Source organism: Cataglyphis hispanica, chromosome 5 (genome assembly GCF_021464435.1).
Source record: "Cataglyphis hispanica isolate Lineage 1 chromosome 5, ULB_Chis1_1.0, whole genome shotgun sequence".
NCBI lineage: Eukaryota > Metazoa > Arthropoda > Insecta > Hymenoptera > Formicidae > Cataglyphis > Cataglyphis hispanica.
The window spans coordinates 7,542,636-7,557,238 of record NC_065958.1 but is presented as its reverse complement, the minus strand read 5'-3'; the positions used below and the strand labels follow the sequence as shown (position 1 = coordinate 7,557,238).

Genomic DNA, 14,603 nt, shown 5'->3' with positions numbered 1-14,603 from the left:
TTAAATCATTATAAACGCGTTTTTTCATGCCAATCACATTTTCAAATCTAAATAATTATCAAGTATAAGCCGAGAATTGCATGCGAACTTTCAAGATGACGCGAATCTCGATCCGCGAACTTGCCGCCAACCATAATACGCGCAATAATCCTTTTTTCTCCGCACATATCTCGCGCTTATGGTTGCATAGGGGCGGGACAATACTTGTCCAGCTGCCGGTAGGTTGAACAGGGCGTTACCTGACATTCTTCGGTAAATTAACTTAGCGGGCGGCTGCAACGCGCCGGTAAGCGCGGCGCGTCTCCCGCCAAATATTCATTTAAAAAGGTAAATGCAATTTTGCCGTTTTACGTGATTGAGATAATGCCCTCCGATTAATGGGCCCTCGCCTCTCTGCCCCCGTCAGAGTGCCAAGCTGATCTTCTCTCTCTCCTCCTTCTCCTCCTCCTACCTCCCTTCATTCTATCCTTCAACCCTTTCTTCCTTCTCCCCTTTGCCTCTCCATCTTTTCTTCATCCATATTCCTCCACCTTCTCCTACGGTAGCAAACGGGTCATTACCGAAATTCAAACCCGTCCCACGAAAGATCACGGCGGAATAAAACCAGCAGTTCAATTTTCTGCAGGTAAAACAATGTTGAGAATATATATAGTAACATGAAACTTTGAAACACGTATTATATCATTCTGGTATTTGAGAAATCAGTGTTTAACTCAATCTATCTATTAATTTTCTGCATAATCTAATGCTAATTTTAATGTAATTATAAGAATGAATATTCATCAAGATAAAACAATTTCGTGCAAGGAAGATCCCCTTTTGCGGGAATTTATTTTTTCCATACAAAGAAAGAGAGAGAGAGAGAGAGAGAGAGAGAGAGAGAGAGAGAGAGAAAGAGAGAGATTAATAGCCCGATAGAAGTGATTAAAGAAATTGTAGATATTCTATTTAAAAGCAAGATAATTCGATTTAAGCAGTTGAAATTTCTCTATAGAAAAAAAGGAGAGATTTATTGTGAGAAGAGACGAGAGCGAAGAATCTCGAATAGATAATGGCATAATGTTATCCTTCACGAACTTTTCAATCCTTGTCAAAGAGGATGATCACAAAGAAGACCGGACTGAACATTTCGCAGAGATCGTACATCATCGCGCAGCACTTGTCCGCCTATCCGGTCGCGCCATTTGGGTTTAAATCAAATTTACTAATTAACACCATTTACCGGTATCTATAGCGAGCGACGCGCTGTCCGTGACTCTCCGAGCTTCTTTTTTTTTCTTTTTTTTGTTTTCTCCTCAACGTCGGTACGTGTTATTGATGATGCTCGTTAAAGAGTTCTCTCACGTGGCGGCGGGCACTTCTTCTTCGTCTCCGCCGTCTTTGGTGCCCCCGTCCCTTCCTCACTCCTCTCCCCTCCTCCTCCTCTCTCCCTTTTTCTCTACCCAACCGCCATTTCAGGCCCCGACTTCTGGACACCCTCGATCCATTCTCGTAGCACTCAGTGTGGCTGCCGCGAGACATTAGTCATCGACAATCAAGATGAATTCACTCTTAAACAATGACGCTTAATTTCAAGAAGCCACTGGCGGACAATGTTCAAATTAGACTGGCTTCCCGATTCGAGAGCGCCGCGAATCATTCGCCGTCGTCGTGATGAATGACTTCGAATCGTTCAAAAAGTTTGAAATCATTTACCTTGAAAATATGTCGAGACGACTAGCTCGGAATGATATATCATGTTATACGATATCGACAATAATCTCTTGCTAAATCTGTAAGCGATGATATAAATGATATTGCATTTAAATTCTGCTACCGATCCTAAATCATCGCAGTTTCGTAAAATTAATAAAATTATAGGGACGACAGTTTATTATTTGATTTATTATCGAGCTTTTTAATTGGATGACTATAATGATGTATAAATTACAGTTGTCATTGCTTTAAACTGAAGAGAAATACATTTAATTCATTCTCAATTTAATTAATTAATCCATTACTAAATTAATTATTAATTCATTTAGTCTCAAGCAAAGAGATTTAGGTATCATCAACGAGATTGACGGAATAATGACACACGCGAGTAGAACTTTCAATACAACGTTTGTGTGGTACTTACACGCCGTTCGCTTTGACATATGTTATGTCCGATTCTCTCACGTTATTACCGCGATTGTTGGCGCGCGGACGAAAAAGTCGTCGGTGAGGATCTTTTACGGTACGTCGCGCATTATCACGTAAGGTAAGGCGACACCGCAATTCTACTCGGCGGTACCGACGGGCAAACGCGCAAATTACCATAGCAATTGCGGGTTTACGGCTAATAACGGCAACGCTACGCGGCGAATTGTAAACAAGGACGCGGTGGAAGGAACCTATTCTCGCGGTGGAAGGTGCAATCTCTCTTTCCTACCGAGGGCGTAAACCGCAGGTGTGAACGACACCGCAGGCGGGGATGTTTCTCTTGCGCGATTGCGTAAAACCATGTGCTTGCATTCCGTGCAACTCTGTTCTGTTATTTGAGGAAAACCTGAGATTATCCTTATTCAATTTCTTCGATGCTAATCCCTGCTGTTATTAGCTTCTCTGATTTTTGTACGCAATTTATTTTAGGCCCGCGCATATAGATACACATATCAGGAATATGATAATTATTATATTTTATATACACAAAATTAAACGAATCTTACGAGTTGCAATTTTGTCTCGCGTCTATTTATCATCGAATTCATCTTTATTGCGTGCGCGCCTTTACATAAAATTATGAAATCTTATTAATTATTCATGCTTTCTGGAAATTCAATTTGGCTTGAAACCTTCGCATAAATTTGATCTGTGAAATAATGCCAGCGTCAACTAATATCACGATGACAAACATGCGAGAGGAGGCGAAGTATCTCCCGGGCAAAGGTAAATTTTAATGCTCGCTGGAGTAGCGCGAGCTTCAAAGGAAGTCGAATTTATATAAAGACGAAGCCGCCATTCTTCCCGAATCGGAGGGATCCGCGGGACGATCCGTGGGCGTTCGTTATTCACCGAGGGCGAAAGAAAGGGAAAGCTAAGAATCTCTACGGTCGTATGCAAACTTTATCGCGTATACGTACACCCACAGTAAGATGCACGCATCCACCGATGCAACCGCGAATGCAAATGACGCGAGACGCCTCGGTGGAGAGAATTATATCATTACTTCGCCGAGGGCTCGGCACGGCTGTGCCCGCACTTTTTTTTAAATGAGGAAATAAATTAAGACGTAATGGGCTTAATAAGGCTCCGGCCGGATGGCATTCCGCGACCGTGCCAGTAACTAATGGCGGCGTTTGCGCGTTTTATGCCATGTCCGGGGAGCGACGGGGCCCCGGACGGTGGGTCCGCGCGGGGTCCCAAAAGTCCCGGGCCCCCTTTCTCGATTAATGTTTCGCGCGCGAGCGAGCGAACCATGCAAATCGAATCGAGCCTCTTTCCCGAACGAATTAATGCGATCGTATACCAATCAGCGCGGAACAGCAGACCGATCAGCCGAACGGAATGGAATATTAGATGATGAAAAATTAAAAAAAATATTGATAATTATTCGTCCATATAGTTATGGAGTTTCGTGAATAGATTTACGCGCATGTCTTATATTCTGTGCCTTTTGTTATGTATGATCAACAATGTATCAATATAAATGTTGTTAAAGTTATCAATATAAATGTTGTTAAGTACAGAAAAATAATTTTTGTTATCAATGTATTTTACTGTCAAATTGTGATTCTTAAGCATAATTTTTGTCTTGTCCCAATTTATAAAAAAAGCAACTCTTTATTACAACTCTCTAAAATAATGTAGTATTGCATTCGTTACACGGGGATAAATTTGCTTCAAAAAAGGAATCTGATTAGTTTTATAAATAAACTTTATATACAGAATGACAATTTGCTGTCTTTAAGTTTTAAAAAATTATGCGGAAGATATGATAGAATTCTAAATATTGCAAAAAAATATAAAAATTTATTTTTTTTAATGTACTCGGTTTTTTTATTTAAATCTTGGAAAAGTTTTCTGAATATAACGCTTTTATGATTGGAGAGATAATTCATGTTTCACGCGTATTTTGATATATGTTGACATTATTGATACATTTTATTGATAAATTCATGGGGGGAAGCGTATTAAATTCTCTTCGTCAATGCAATCATGAAGAAAGTTGGGGATTAAGGTTATTATTACAATTTATAACGTGTTGATGATACTCTTAGAGGGGGGAGGGGGGGGGGGGGAGAGAAACAAAAAAGGATGAGTGATGATACGACGGTAATGATGATTCAATAACAATCTTTTTACTTACCTTGTACCGCAAATCCACCGCGCTCGACTGCCAGTAGAATCGATGTTCGTGTCTCGAATCCTTGATTTATGAAAATGACGGAGACGAATCTTCGTTAAGAGGCGATATTGTGGTCTCTTAAATTATTCCGACACTTCACGGGACACTCTTTTTAATCATCGCGTCCTTGCCGCTAGGTTAGGTTTCGCGCTTCTTCGACTTTTCACATTTCCGCCTGACGTACGACGTGTCAATATACAATAAAAAGATGGTGTACTCGATACACGATAAAAAATATCACACTCGCCTTAAGATCGAATCCGTGATTGTGCACGAAAATGATTGCTCGGTATCCCGGGGACGAAGAAGGATCTCGTTAAAAACGCGCGAAAAAACGCGCGCACCGTCGTCCCTTAAATCATCGCGATACCGCGAGTTGCTCTTTTAATTATCGCGTCCGCCGCTAGATGCTCGTCACGTCCGCCGTTAGCGCTCGTCACATCCGTCGCGTCGTTTCACGTCGTTCCCGAATTCTCGCGCAATTTACAACGTGGCCGATGCGCGAGATAACCGGATTGCTCCGCCGCCAGATTAAATCCGCGAATTGTAATTTACGAAAATGACGGTGGATCGGACGAGTTCTCGTTAAGCCGTAACACGTTCCCGTCTCGTAAATCTTATCGGCGTGAGGAACGTCCGGGCAGGTATCTTTTCTCAAATTATCGCGCATTCCTCCGTCGAGTGTCGCTGCGTTCGCTGAATTTACGGATAATTAAGATGCACTTTGTCATTGACCGTATATATTTATGATTGCCCAATCAGGGACGAAGATATGGTTGTTTTGATTGGCCAATGAAACGCATGTACGTGACCGCGTTTTGTCATCTTTATGAGTTTTGAAGTATTTTTTACATTTCTGTTTGAAGCATAGGAAGCACGAATGTTTTACACAATCTACGCACATTAGGAAAGAATGATGCAGATTAAATAAGGGCAGTTTATGACTTTCTATAACTGTAATTTATGAAAACTTTCAAACATATAACGACAATTTTGTAACATAAAAAATTCTCAAAGTACGCGGATCTCTTGCAGTTGGCACCTCATGTGTCGAGCGAACTAGGCGACGCTACCTACGCACCTATCAGCGATTGGCATCGCCGTGTGACGTAATTCAAACTTTTCTCAAGAAAACTCAAGTATCGTTTCGCGCGTAACGGACGTCGGATGTGTCCTGCGTTTCGGCAAAAGCGCTCGCCGTGTTTCGCGTGATTTACCTGTCCGATATATGTATTTGCGAATACAACGAATGTCATGTGAAGTGGCGAATTGACACGAGTATCGTGTCACATTAATTCGAAGCCGCGAGTGAATAAATGTGGAAATAAAGGATTGAGCAAGGCAGTACTTCGATCGGGAAGCGAAACTGAATCGCGGCAATCAACTCGTTTTTCGCATAATCGTAATTAGTCGTTTTTCCAATCGACGTGTATATGTGTCGCGAATTCATAGGTTTTCGATGTGCCGAATGTTCAGAGCGATAAATAAACCAACGAGTGTCGTCCATTGAAAAAGAACAGCGAGTTCCGATTTGTATCACCTTCTCACTCGAGCGGAGGCTTTCCGTTTATAAAAGCCTATGCTTGCGACGAACGAGGTCGACGGGGACAAAGGAGGAAGATCGTGAGATAGTGGACGGATCAGGTGAGATTGTTACACGCGCAGGTGGACAAATTATCTCTATAATACGCGGTTCTCCCTCTTATTGTTTGTATTCATTTCTCTCTCTCTCTCTCTCTCTCTCTTGTTTACTCGTTTCATTTCTACTCAAGGTTTCGGACCATTTCGAGCAATGATGTCGATGAGCGCGTTTATATAATGGTGTGGCGATTTACTGCTTGGCGAAAGAGAAGGAACGATCCTTCGAAGCTCTTCGGAAAAGAAAGATAGAGAGAGAAAGGAAAAAGAGAGGTAAAGATTGAAAGAGATGGCGCGAGCAAGTTGCAGTCAAGTGCAAATGGAAGGTACGATGATGCAAGCGGTGATGAGGAAGGGGAAGGTAAAGACGTGGACGGACGAAGGGTGAAGGGGCGGGGAAGAACAACAGTGAGGAAGAAAGGTACGAGTGATCTCTATGCGCGGATCCGTCGGGGAAGGTGGATATTCTGTACGGATACACCCGGGGATATATACGGGAGGCCGCGCGGCGGTGTAAATGCAATCAAGAGAGCCTCAATTAGACCGTCACGCCGTACATCCCTCATCTCCAAGTCTTCGGCTTCTCTCTCTTTCCCTCCCTCTTTCTCTTTCTCGGCTTACCTTCTCTCCCCGTCCGGTACCTCCGACCCCGTTCCTCGTCGTCAATTTTGTCTTCTCCTGGATCCCGAAGCAGGAGAAGGCGTTGGGTCTTATTACGAGATAAGCGGCCAGAGAATTTCGGTAGAGATGCGTATGTATTTGTGGATATACGTCGAGAAATCTGATGGCTCTTAAACATATGGATTTATATTGTATATGTATGCGCGTAATATGATTATGCGTGTAGAGTAATTAAGTTATTAGTTTCTACAGTTTTTTTTCTAATTAAAAAATCTGTTGAAAACAATAATATTAATAATAATATTAATTTAAATTATCAGTCAGATGTAGTTTGATATTATCAAATCTTACATGCATATAAAAATTTTGATATATAAATAATTATATATGGAACTAGCGTTATGACAGTTTTAATGTCGAAATATTGTTCGAGTAAATTGGATGTGCTATATCTAAATTAATTCAATTTAATAAAAAAAATTAATATTTAATTGTTGAATATTTAAATTATGTTTTATTAGTATGTATTTTATTTTTACTTCAAATAGATTTTTTTTAAATGAATGTTTCTAAAAATTTTAAAGAAAAAATTATTAATATATCATAAATAAACGGTATGTTTCATTCTTCGAAGATATAAAATTTAACATTATATTACTTCTCTAAAATTTCGTTTAAAATTCCGCAATATATTTCGCACACGATATTCCGTGAAACAATTTTGACAAAATTACAGTTTTGCGATATATAAAATATAAAATGTTCCAAATATGTAAATTTATTTTACGTGCGTATGCAAAGGAGCTTTATATTTCTGTTGGTTTTATATTTTTGAAATTCTATTGAACACATATTGAACACGTACAGAGAATATTTGAATAATTGATTTTTTTTCTTAATCAAATTCATGTATTTTGCAATTTTTCTAATTTTACTTTATTTTATAAATCGTCAAAATTAAAACAGAAAACTCGAAAGATAATAATAGATTATATATACATGTCTCTTTATTTTAATTGTAATGTTTTTCTTTCAGATCGTGAATATTCTTCAAAATATCTAGAAGAACTATGACGAGTTTATTTGGTGAGTTTATTCGATTTTTTATTATACATTTTTAATTTAATAATCATAATAAGAATTTAAGCATTTAATGCATATTAGATTAGATTTTTTATTTTACCATAAAATAATTTAAAAAAAATAATTTATAGTATTCTTTAATTTGTGGAAAAATTGAATTTTTTTTCTAAAATGATCAAATCATTTATTATTACTTTAAATCTGTAGAATAATACAATTTGCAAAATAATAACGCATGTCATGATTGTTGTTGCAAATCTATCTTTTTTATAACTGATCTATTTCTTGCTATTTACAAACATGAGATAAATTTGAAATAACTCGTGACTATTTTTATAATAAAAAAGTTTATTCTATGGTAAAAAGAAAATCGATCTTCAAGATCATACTTCACTTCTTCAGTGTTAATATGAATTTTGCAAAATCAAATCTTTTTTACCTTGTGGCAATGCTTCTTATACCTTATATTCGCTTTTAACAAATTTTGTAACGAGTTATTAAAACTTGGCGGTCCATCCTGAGAGGTGGTGTGGCAGGATACGTGAAATCGAATGCCGTTGAACGAAGGAAGCCGGGAAGTTAAAGTGAAGGCTACGAAAGAGATCTTGGACGACCGGTTAATCTGCATCCATCGCGATGATAGGCGAGTACTGAGCGATATGCAGGGGAGGGGAGGGGGGGGAGGAGGTTGTAAGGGGGACCTTCCACGTTAACCGAGTTAGTTACGAGGAACCCTATAATTAGGGATTGTTAACCGGATAAAGCCTTGCGCGTGCTGCGCGCGAGGATATAAAAAAAGAAGGAAAGAGAGAGAGAGCGAGAAAGAGAAAAAACGAGCAGCATTTAAACGAAGCGTTGCTCCTGAAACGTTGAACGCTCGATTCCGAGGATTAACGCAATACCTTTAAGAGGTCGATCTTGTTACAACGTCATCGCAAATCGATATGCAAACTATTTTTATTTAACACGGGAAATTTATACTAAACTATTTACTATAACTAAACTAAAAAATGCTATTCTAAAGCAAATTTTAAATAGAACAGGAAATAGCTTTCGTTATCTATTTGCATTTAGCATAATTTATAAAAATCTTGAGCGTTTTAATCGGTTATTGCTCGAAAATTATTCACATCTTGATATTGAAATAAATAGCATCTATTTTATACGAGCTAGATTTTAGTGTCCCTTTGATTAAAAGCAATCTTCGATATACTTTTATTCGGAAAAAAAAAAAACAAGCACGCATACAAGCGGTGACGTAAATAGATATGAGCCCATTGCCTTCATCACTTCGGTTATCATCGAAAATCGGCCGGAGCGATAAGCGGCCACGGTAAACGAAAGGATAATCGACGCAAATTACGGTCCGGAATAGATCGGTAATACGCGAACGGAACGGCAAGATCGATCGTCGGAGGCGTGTCTCCTCTTCCTCCTGCGTGATCGATCCTCGATCACTCGGGCCGCGTCGTCGATCCCGCCGCGTCGATCGGTATGCAGAACACGCAGCTAACCCGATCCCGAATTCATCGTGTCGGCCTGGCCATTAGCAAATTACTACGGTGTAAACAGTATCGACGGTGCCTGGGGCGATCGGCGAATCGCGTACATATGCGCGTGCACATCGCGAAGAGATGTAGGATGCGCAGAGGGCGGGGGTTCAGCCAGTTAGTTAGTAACCGGTGATTACGGCGACGTTTTACACCGGCTCTAGCCACCTAATAACCATCTACATCGCGAAATGAATCGGCAGCTACCATCGTTTATGTGCCGCACAATCCAGCAGTTGGCTTTTCTTGCATTTAGAGATTATTCAATAAAATCAATTATTCATATCTTATCGTAACGAAAAAATAATATCTCAAAACTGTATCATTAATGCGGCTTTGAATAAATTAATTAAATGTAGAAAGAAACTCTGGAAACTTAAATTAAATTTTATCAAATTATATATCATAGATCTATTTCAGCTCTTCTGTAAAAAACAGCTCTTATTTTTATTAGCTGTAATATTTAACAATAGAATTATATATACATATGTATAAAACATACATAATAATCGCAGGAAACCTTTCATTTCAATATATATCCTGGAACTTGCGCAATTATGATATGTATGAGCGATGTAGAATCGAAATATGTAATTTAAGCGTGCAGTTCGATACTCATTTAAGATTATCGCAAAGCACGTAATAATGTTTCAGATACATACGACGCGCTCGTAAAATAGCCCTGATATATCGCGATAAAAGCGACCCCATAATTCCCCAAGCATTAACGTCCGATTCCTAATACCATTTCTCAATCAACCGCCACTATATCATGATTTTCCGGCAAATTTATTATCGCATCCAATGAAAAATTTTCCGACAGAATTCAAAGATTTGACCGCCGCAAACTCGCTTTAACAGTTTTAACAGTTTTGTGCGAACGCGAAATCTCTCGAATCGAATACTATTGTCTCTCTCGTGGCATATCATTAAAATCCATCGCACGTTTAGTTCTCACGAAATTTAACAGTAAAAAAACTATCATTTGATATTCCGTTTTATTGCAATTTTGTCTACATGAGATTGACTACACGCGCTTAATAAACAAACAAAAAAAACTTTAATTTTTTTATTTTAATTGTAATGACAAATTCTTTGATAAATTTGAAATCATTTTTATGTCCCTTGGTACTTAAATCATGAATTATGTAAAATCCTGCGACAATGTAATCCGTTTTTAGCGAGCAATTTTTTTTTTTACGCCATTTATCAAGAATAAAAAAATATGTACTTTATCTCGGACAACCTAAAATGTTTTTAATTCGTTGCTACACGTCAGGCCTGATCGGCCAATCGATTTGTCGGCGAACGTTCGATTTATCGACCGATCGTTAGTGGCCCTCCTCGAGAGCATGCTCGCGCGCTGTTGCACGCCGGGATATGTTACTAATTAGCTGACGCCCGTTAATGGGGCTCGGGACTCCATTAAACTGTAAAATATTTAAATAACTCGTCGGCCGGGCGTGTCCAGTCGCGAATTACTCGCCGTAAGTCAGTCTCGGAAGACTCCTCGAGCACGGCCCTTCAAGGAGAAGGAGCACTTAATGTATGTGCGAGTTAATGGAGTATTTTTCGAAAAGCTGACGAGCCCGTAAATTAATATCGCTATCCGTCGCATATATCTCCTTGCGGCAAGACGACGGCATTGAAACAAGGGTTAAATGCCTGTAATTTTTGGATAGCCAAATTTATACGCAAAAAAGATTTTTACATTTGACTCGATAACAATCTCCAATATATTATATCAAAAATGTAATTAATTTTAATTCTAAATATCCTAATTTCTATTCTTTTAAATTTATATTTTTTTCTTTATATATTTTTGGTTCTTTAATAATACATTAAATGAATATAAATGAATTATTATCACAAAACTAATCACTGAACGTTTTTTTAACTAGAAATAAAAAAATTTTGCTAAAAAAAAAATTGAAGTTTATTATAGAAGTTTATTATAGAATTTATGAATGGAAAAAATACAGAAGAAATTATAAAAAAATAAACTTATCAAATCAATCTTTGGTGACAAAAGGATCGTTTAGTAAAAAATGCATTTGTTTTATCATAGTCATTTATTCATTGCATAGAAGAGATAAGGAGGTAATATTACGATTAAGTACACAATGCACGCGTCTGTTTCGGTTTGAGAAATAAGATAGGTGGAGCTCGATAACGTTGTTTATTCAATCTCGATCTCGATCTCGATCTCGATTGTAATTCGCGTAAAAAATGGATTATCACTCTCGACATATCTTTCATACGCTCGACACATTGTCAATTGTCGATTGTTATGGTTGTCGCTTAAATTGAACGAGATCAATGCCGTTTTGAAAATCTCTCACAACGAAGAAATTGAAAGTGAGTACGCCGTCGAGAAGTGGCCGAGCTATCGATATGGCTACGCATACGTATCGTTTATTGTACATTATGCAAACGGGACAGGTAATTCTAAGCCCTTGTTAAAAATGACACGCAGATCGTTTACAATTATTTACAGATCGGCTTATGCGCTAAGTATGCTTATGCAGTTGTAAAATCTATAGCAATAGCGTAGAATATCTCAATTGTAAATATATAAAGTATATATATATATATATATATATATATATAGATTTATATATAAATAGTATCTCTTTCTCTTTTTTCTCGTTATCTAAACATGTATAATGTTTCGTGTAAAAGTAAATAAAATACACGCTTTCCACGCGCTGTACGCGATGCCCGATCAAACGCAGTCAGCAACGATGTGCGAGACCATTTCGATCGCGACGGAAAGGACCGTATATATCTTCGGATATTTTCCATTTCACAAAAAGCGCCTCTTTCTTGCTTCTACTCGATAGTCTCTAAACTCTTAATTTTTCCATGATACTGAATAATCTCCAAGTGGACGGATATTTTTCGATGATTGATTTAGATAAGGATCACTTTGGAAACGCGAGCCGCTGTCATTTTCTAATGAGAAGAAAATGACAATTCACACATAATTCAATTAGTCCTAGCAGATTTAAGAAACTGCTGTAAAATCTTTAATTATCTGTAAATATTTAATTATTATTTATATTTTCATAAATTTCATTATTTTTTTTTTTTTTTCAAATTTTGTGAGTGAATATAAAGTGTATACAGATAATATCTTTTATCTACTTTAAATTTAAAGTAGAGAGCGTACGAGCTGACATATTTTTCAATGCGTGCAAATTATATATATATATACATTGATTACGTTTATCTTTTGATAAAATAATAATTAATTTTGTGATTTTCCGTCATCTTACAGCTCGGAACTTGATTCTGCTAGGAATAAAATCTGTTTCACATACATTTAACAATTAGAATTAGGCTAATATTTCATGTCCTACAATAAAATTCGGCAAAGTCGATTAGCTTCGTGGAAATTCTTTTCCACACCAAACACTTGCCCTTGATATAAATTCGTCGTACAATACATATATGAAATTAGCCTTAATAGAAGCTGAGATAATTACCGATTACATGAACTAATTAGAAAACTTACCTTTCGATGCGTGTGAAACAGATTCAGCGATATACGCGCATGCGTGGCCCCTGATTTGCACAGTTCTATCAATTCCCTCACGCATACGGAATATTGTAAATTATATACAGTATGGTGTGTATAACACATGAGAGTAACGGTAATTTTACTCCTTCCTTTTATTCGTGTTGCACGTGTTCCCTGTTATCACCGGTTTCGCGTTAGCTGATGTCGTAAATGATGAATAAAAAGAAATTGGCGGAATTACATCACGATAAATTTTTTTCTAAGTAAACAATGACATTCTCTCGAATCTTAGATATCAGTTTGAAAGAAGAGATGGTTACAATTATTTTTGTTTGTCCTTTTACAAATTTTATTTGTGATTATTTGATTCTGATCGATTTAAAGATATTAATTTTGATTTTTATTACATTAAGAGATCCTGCACATTTGAGAATTTCAGTTATGTTAATTTTAACTTCTCTCTGCCAATTTTCTTGCAATACAAAATTGAAAGAAAAAAAAAAACATTAAAATTGTATTACAGCTCTAACAACAAAATTTGCTGACGAAATAACGGAAATTATCACAAGCTTTTCACGATCCATATAATTTTTTTGATACTAAAAAATTGCTCCGATTGCTAAACGTGCTTAACATTTGCTATATACAATTGCTTATCAAAATGATTATAGTCTTCATTTGTCACAAAATCATGATTGCATAAATTCATCGCAATAATCGATAACAGATCGACCGAAAAAACATTCGAGTCAGAATCTGGCCAACGTGACATATACATATTACATTATACATATATGTACATACATGATTTAAAATTGTCGTATATAATTAAATATTTCATTTTCCGTGTTTACTTTTCTACGACATTCGGCTGAAAATGTGTACTTTGAAATTTTGTCCGGACCGCGCGTCATGTTGGTCGAATTTTGATTTGAATGTCGATAAGAAAATCCCATCGGTATATCGAGCTCATCCTCTTGACTCAACCTGCCGACATTCTTTGTATAAAACCTGTCCGGTCCCGCCGAGATCCGCGACCGCCCAGAACCTAACCGACTTAAGACAGACTCGCTGACTGCCGCATTTAATGCGCGACGTTTCAACTTATAAGATCGCCATTCTTACGCGACATCTCCAGCTGTAGCTCATACTCGCGGGCCCTCAGTCTGAGGGAGGCGATGCTGTTAGTCCTCCTGTCAATATCCGGCAGACCTACGCTACCCGTAGGCGAGCTCTGCGGCGAGGTGGCCGTTGGTGGTGGCGGGGGTGGCGCCACGGAGGGATGCGACAAGACAATCGCGGGGGCTGGCGGCGGCGGCGGGGGTGGCGAACCACGCACCAATTTCGGCCGCTGCGCCGCCGATATGTTCGCCAGCAAACTCTGAAACGAGGCGGCGGACGTGTACGGCAGGGGCATACCGGGCGGTAGCAACGGCGGCGGAGCCCGATGATAGGGATGAGCGGCGTAACTACCGGGGAGGATCGGGCCGTGACCCAGCGGCGGATAGCGAAAGGCGTCGAAGGGCTTCCTGTGCGGAAAGGTGACCAGGTGGGCGAAGGGGTTCGGCAAGGTCGGCGCCACGACCGCCGACGGTGGTGGATACGGCGTGTAGGGATGCGCCTGGGGCCCGACCTTCTCCTGTTTACGCCACTTGGCCCGTCGGTTCTGGAACCAGACCTGAAACGAGATGAGCGAGCGGTCTGATTAGGCGCCGTGTCGTTCGTGGAAGGCTCTTAGCAGGCCGTGACGATAACGTCGGAGCCCGGAAGAATTCCTTCCGCGGTCTTCGGAATTCTTTGCGTTGCACAATCGATATTT

General features: G+C 38.7%; 1 protein-coding gene and 1 long non-coding RNA gene across 2 annotated transcripts in view; one reads left to right on the top strand and one right to left on the bottom strand.

Annotated features, from left to right (window-relative positions):
* The first annotated feature begins 7,669 nt into the window (after positions 1 to 7,669).
* Positions 7,670 to 14,603, top strand: part of LOC126850085 (uncharacterized) — a 106,359-nt gene continuing 99,425 nt past the window's right edge. The window contains exon 1 of the long non-coding RNA XR_007687487.1: positions 7,670 to 7,714. This is a non-coding gene — a long non-coding RNA (uncharacterized LOC126850085). The remainder of the gene's footprint in view (positions 7,715 to 14,603) is intronic.
* Positions 11,315 to 14,603, bottom strand: part of LOC126850028 (homeobox protein aristaless-like) — a 106,891-nt gene continuing 103,602 nt past the window's right edge. Inside the window, exon 4 of the mRNA XM_050592622.1 lies at positions 11,315 to 14,462. Within this exon, the coding sequence (XP_050448579.1) occupies positions 13,884 to 14,462 (579 nt within the window). The 3' untranslated portion in view covers positions 11,315 to 13,883. The remainder of the gene's footprint in view (positions 14,463 to 14,603) is intronic.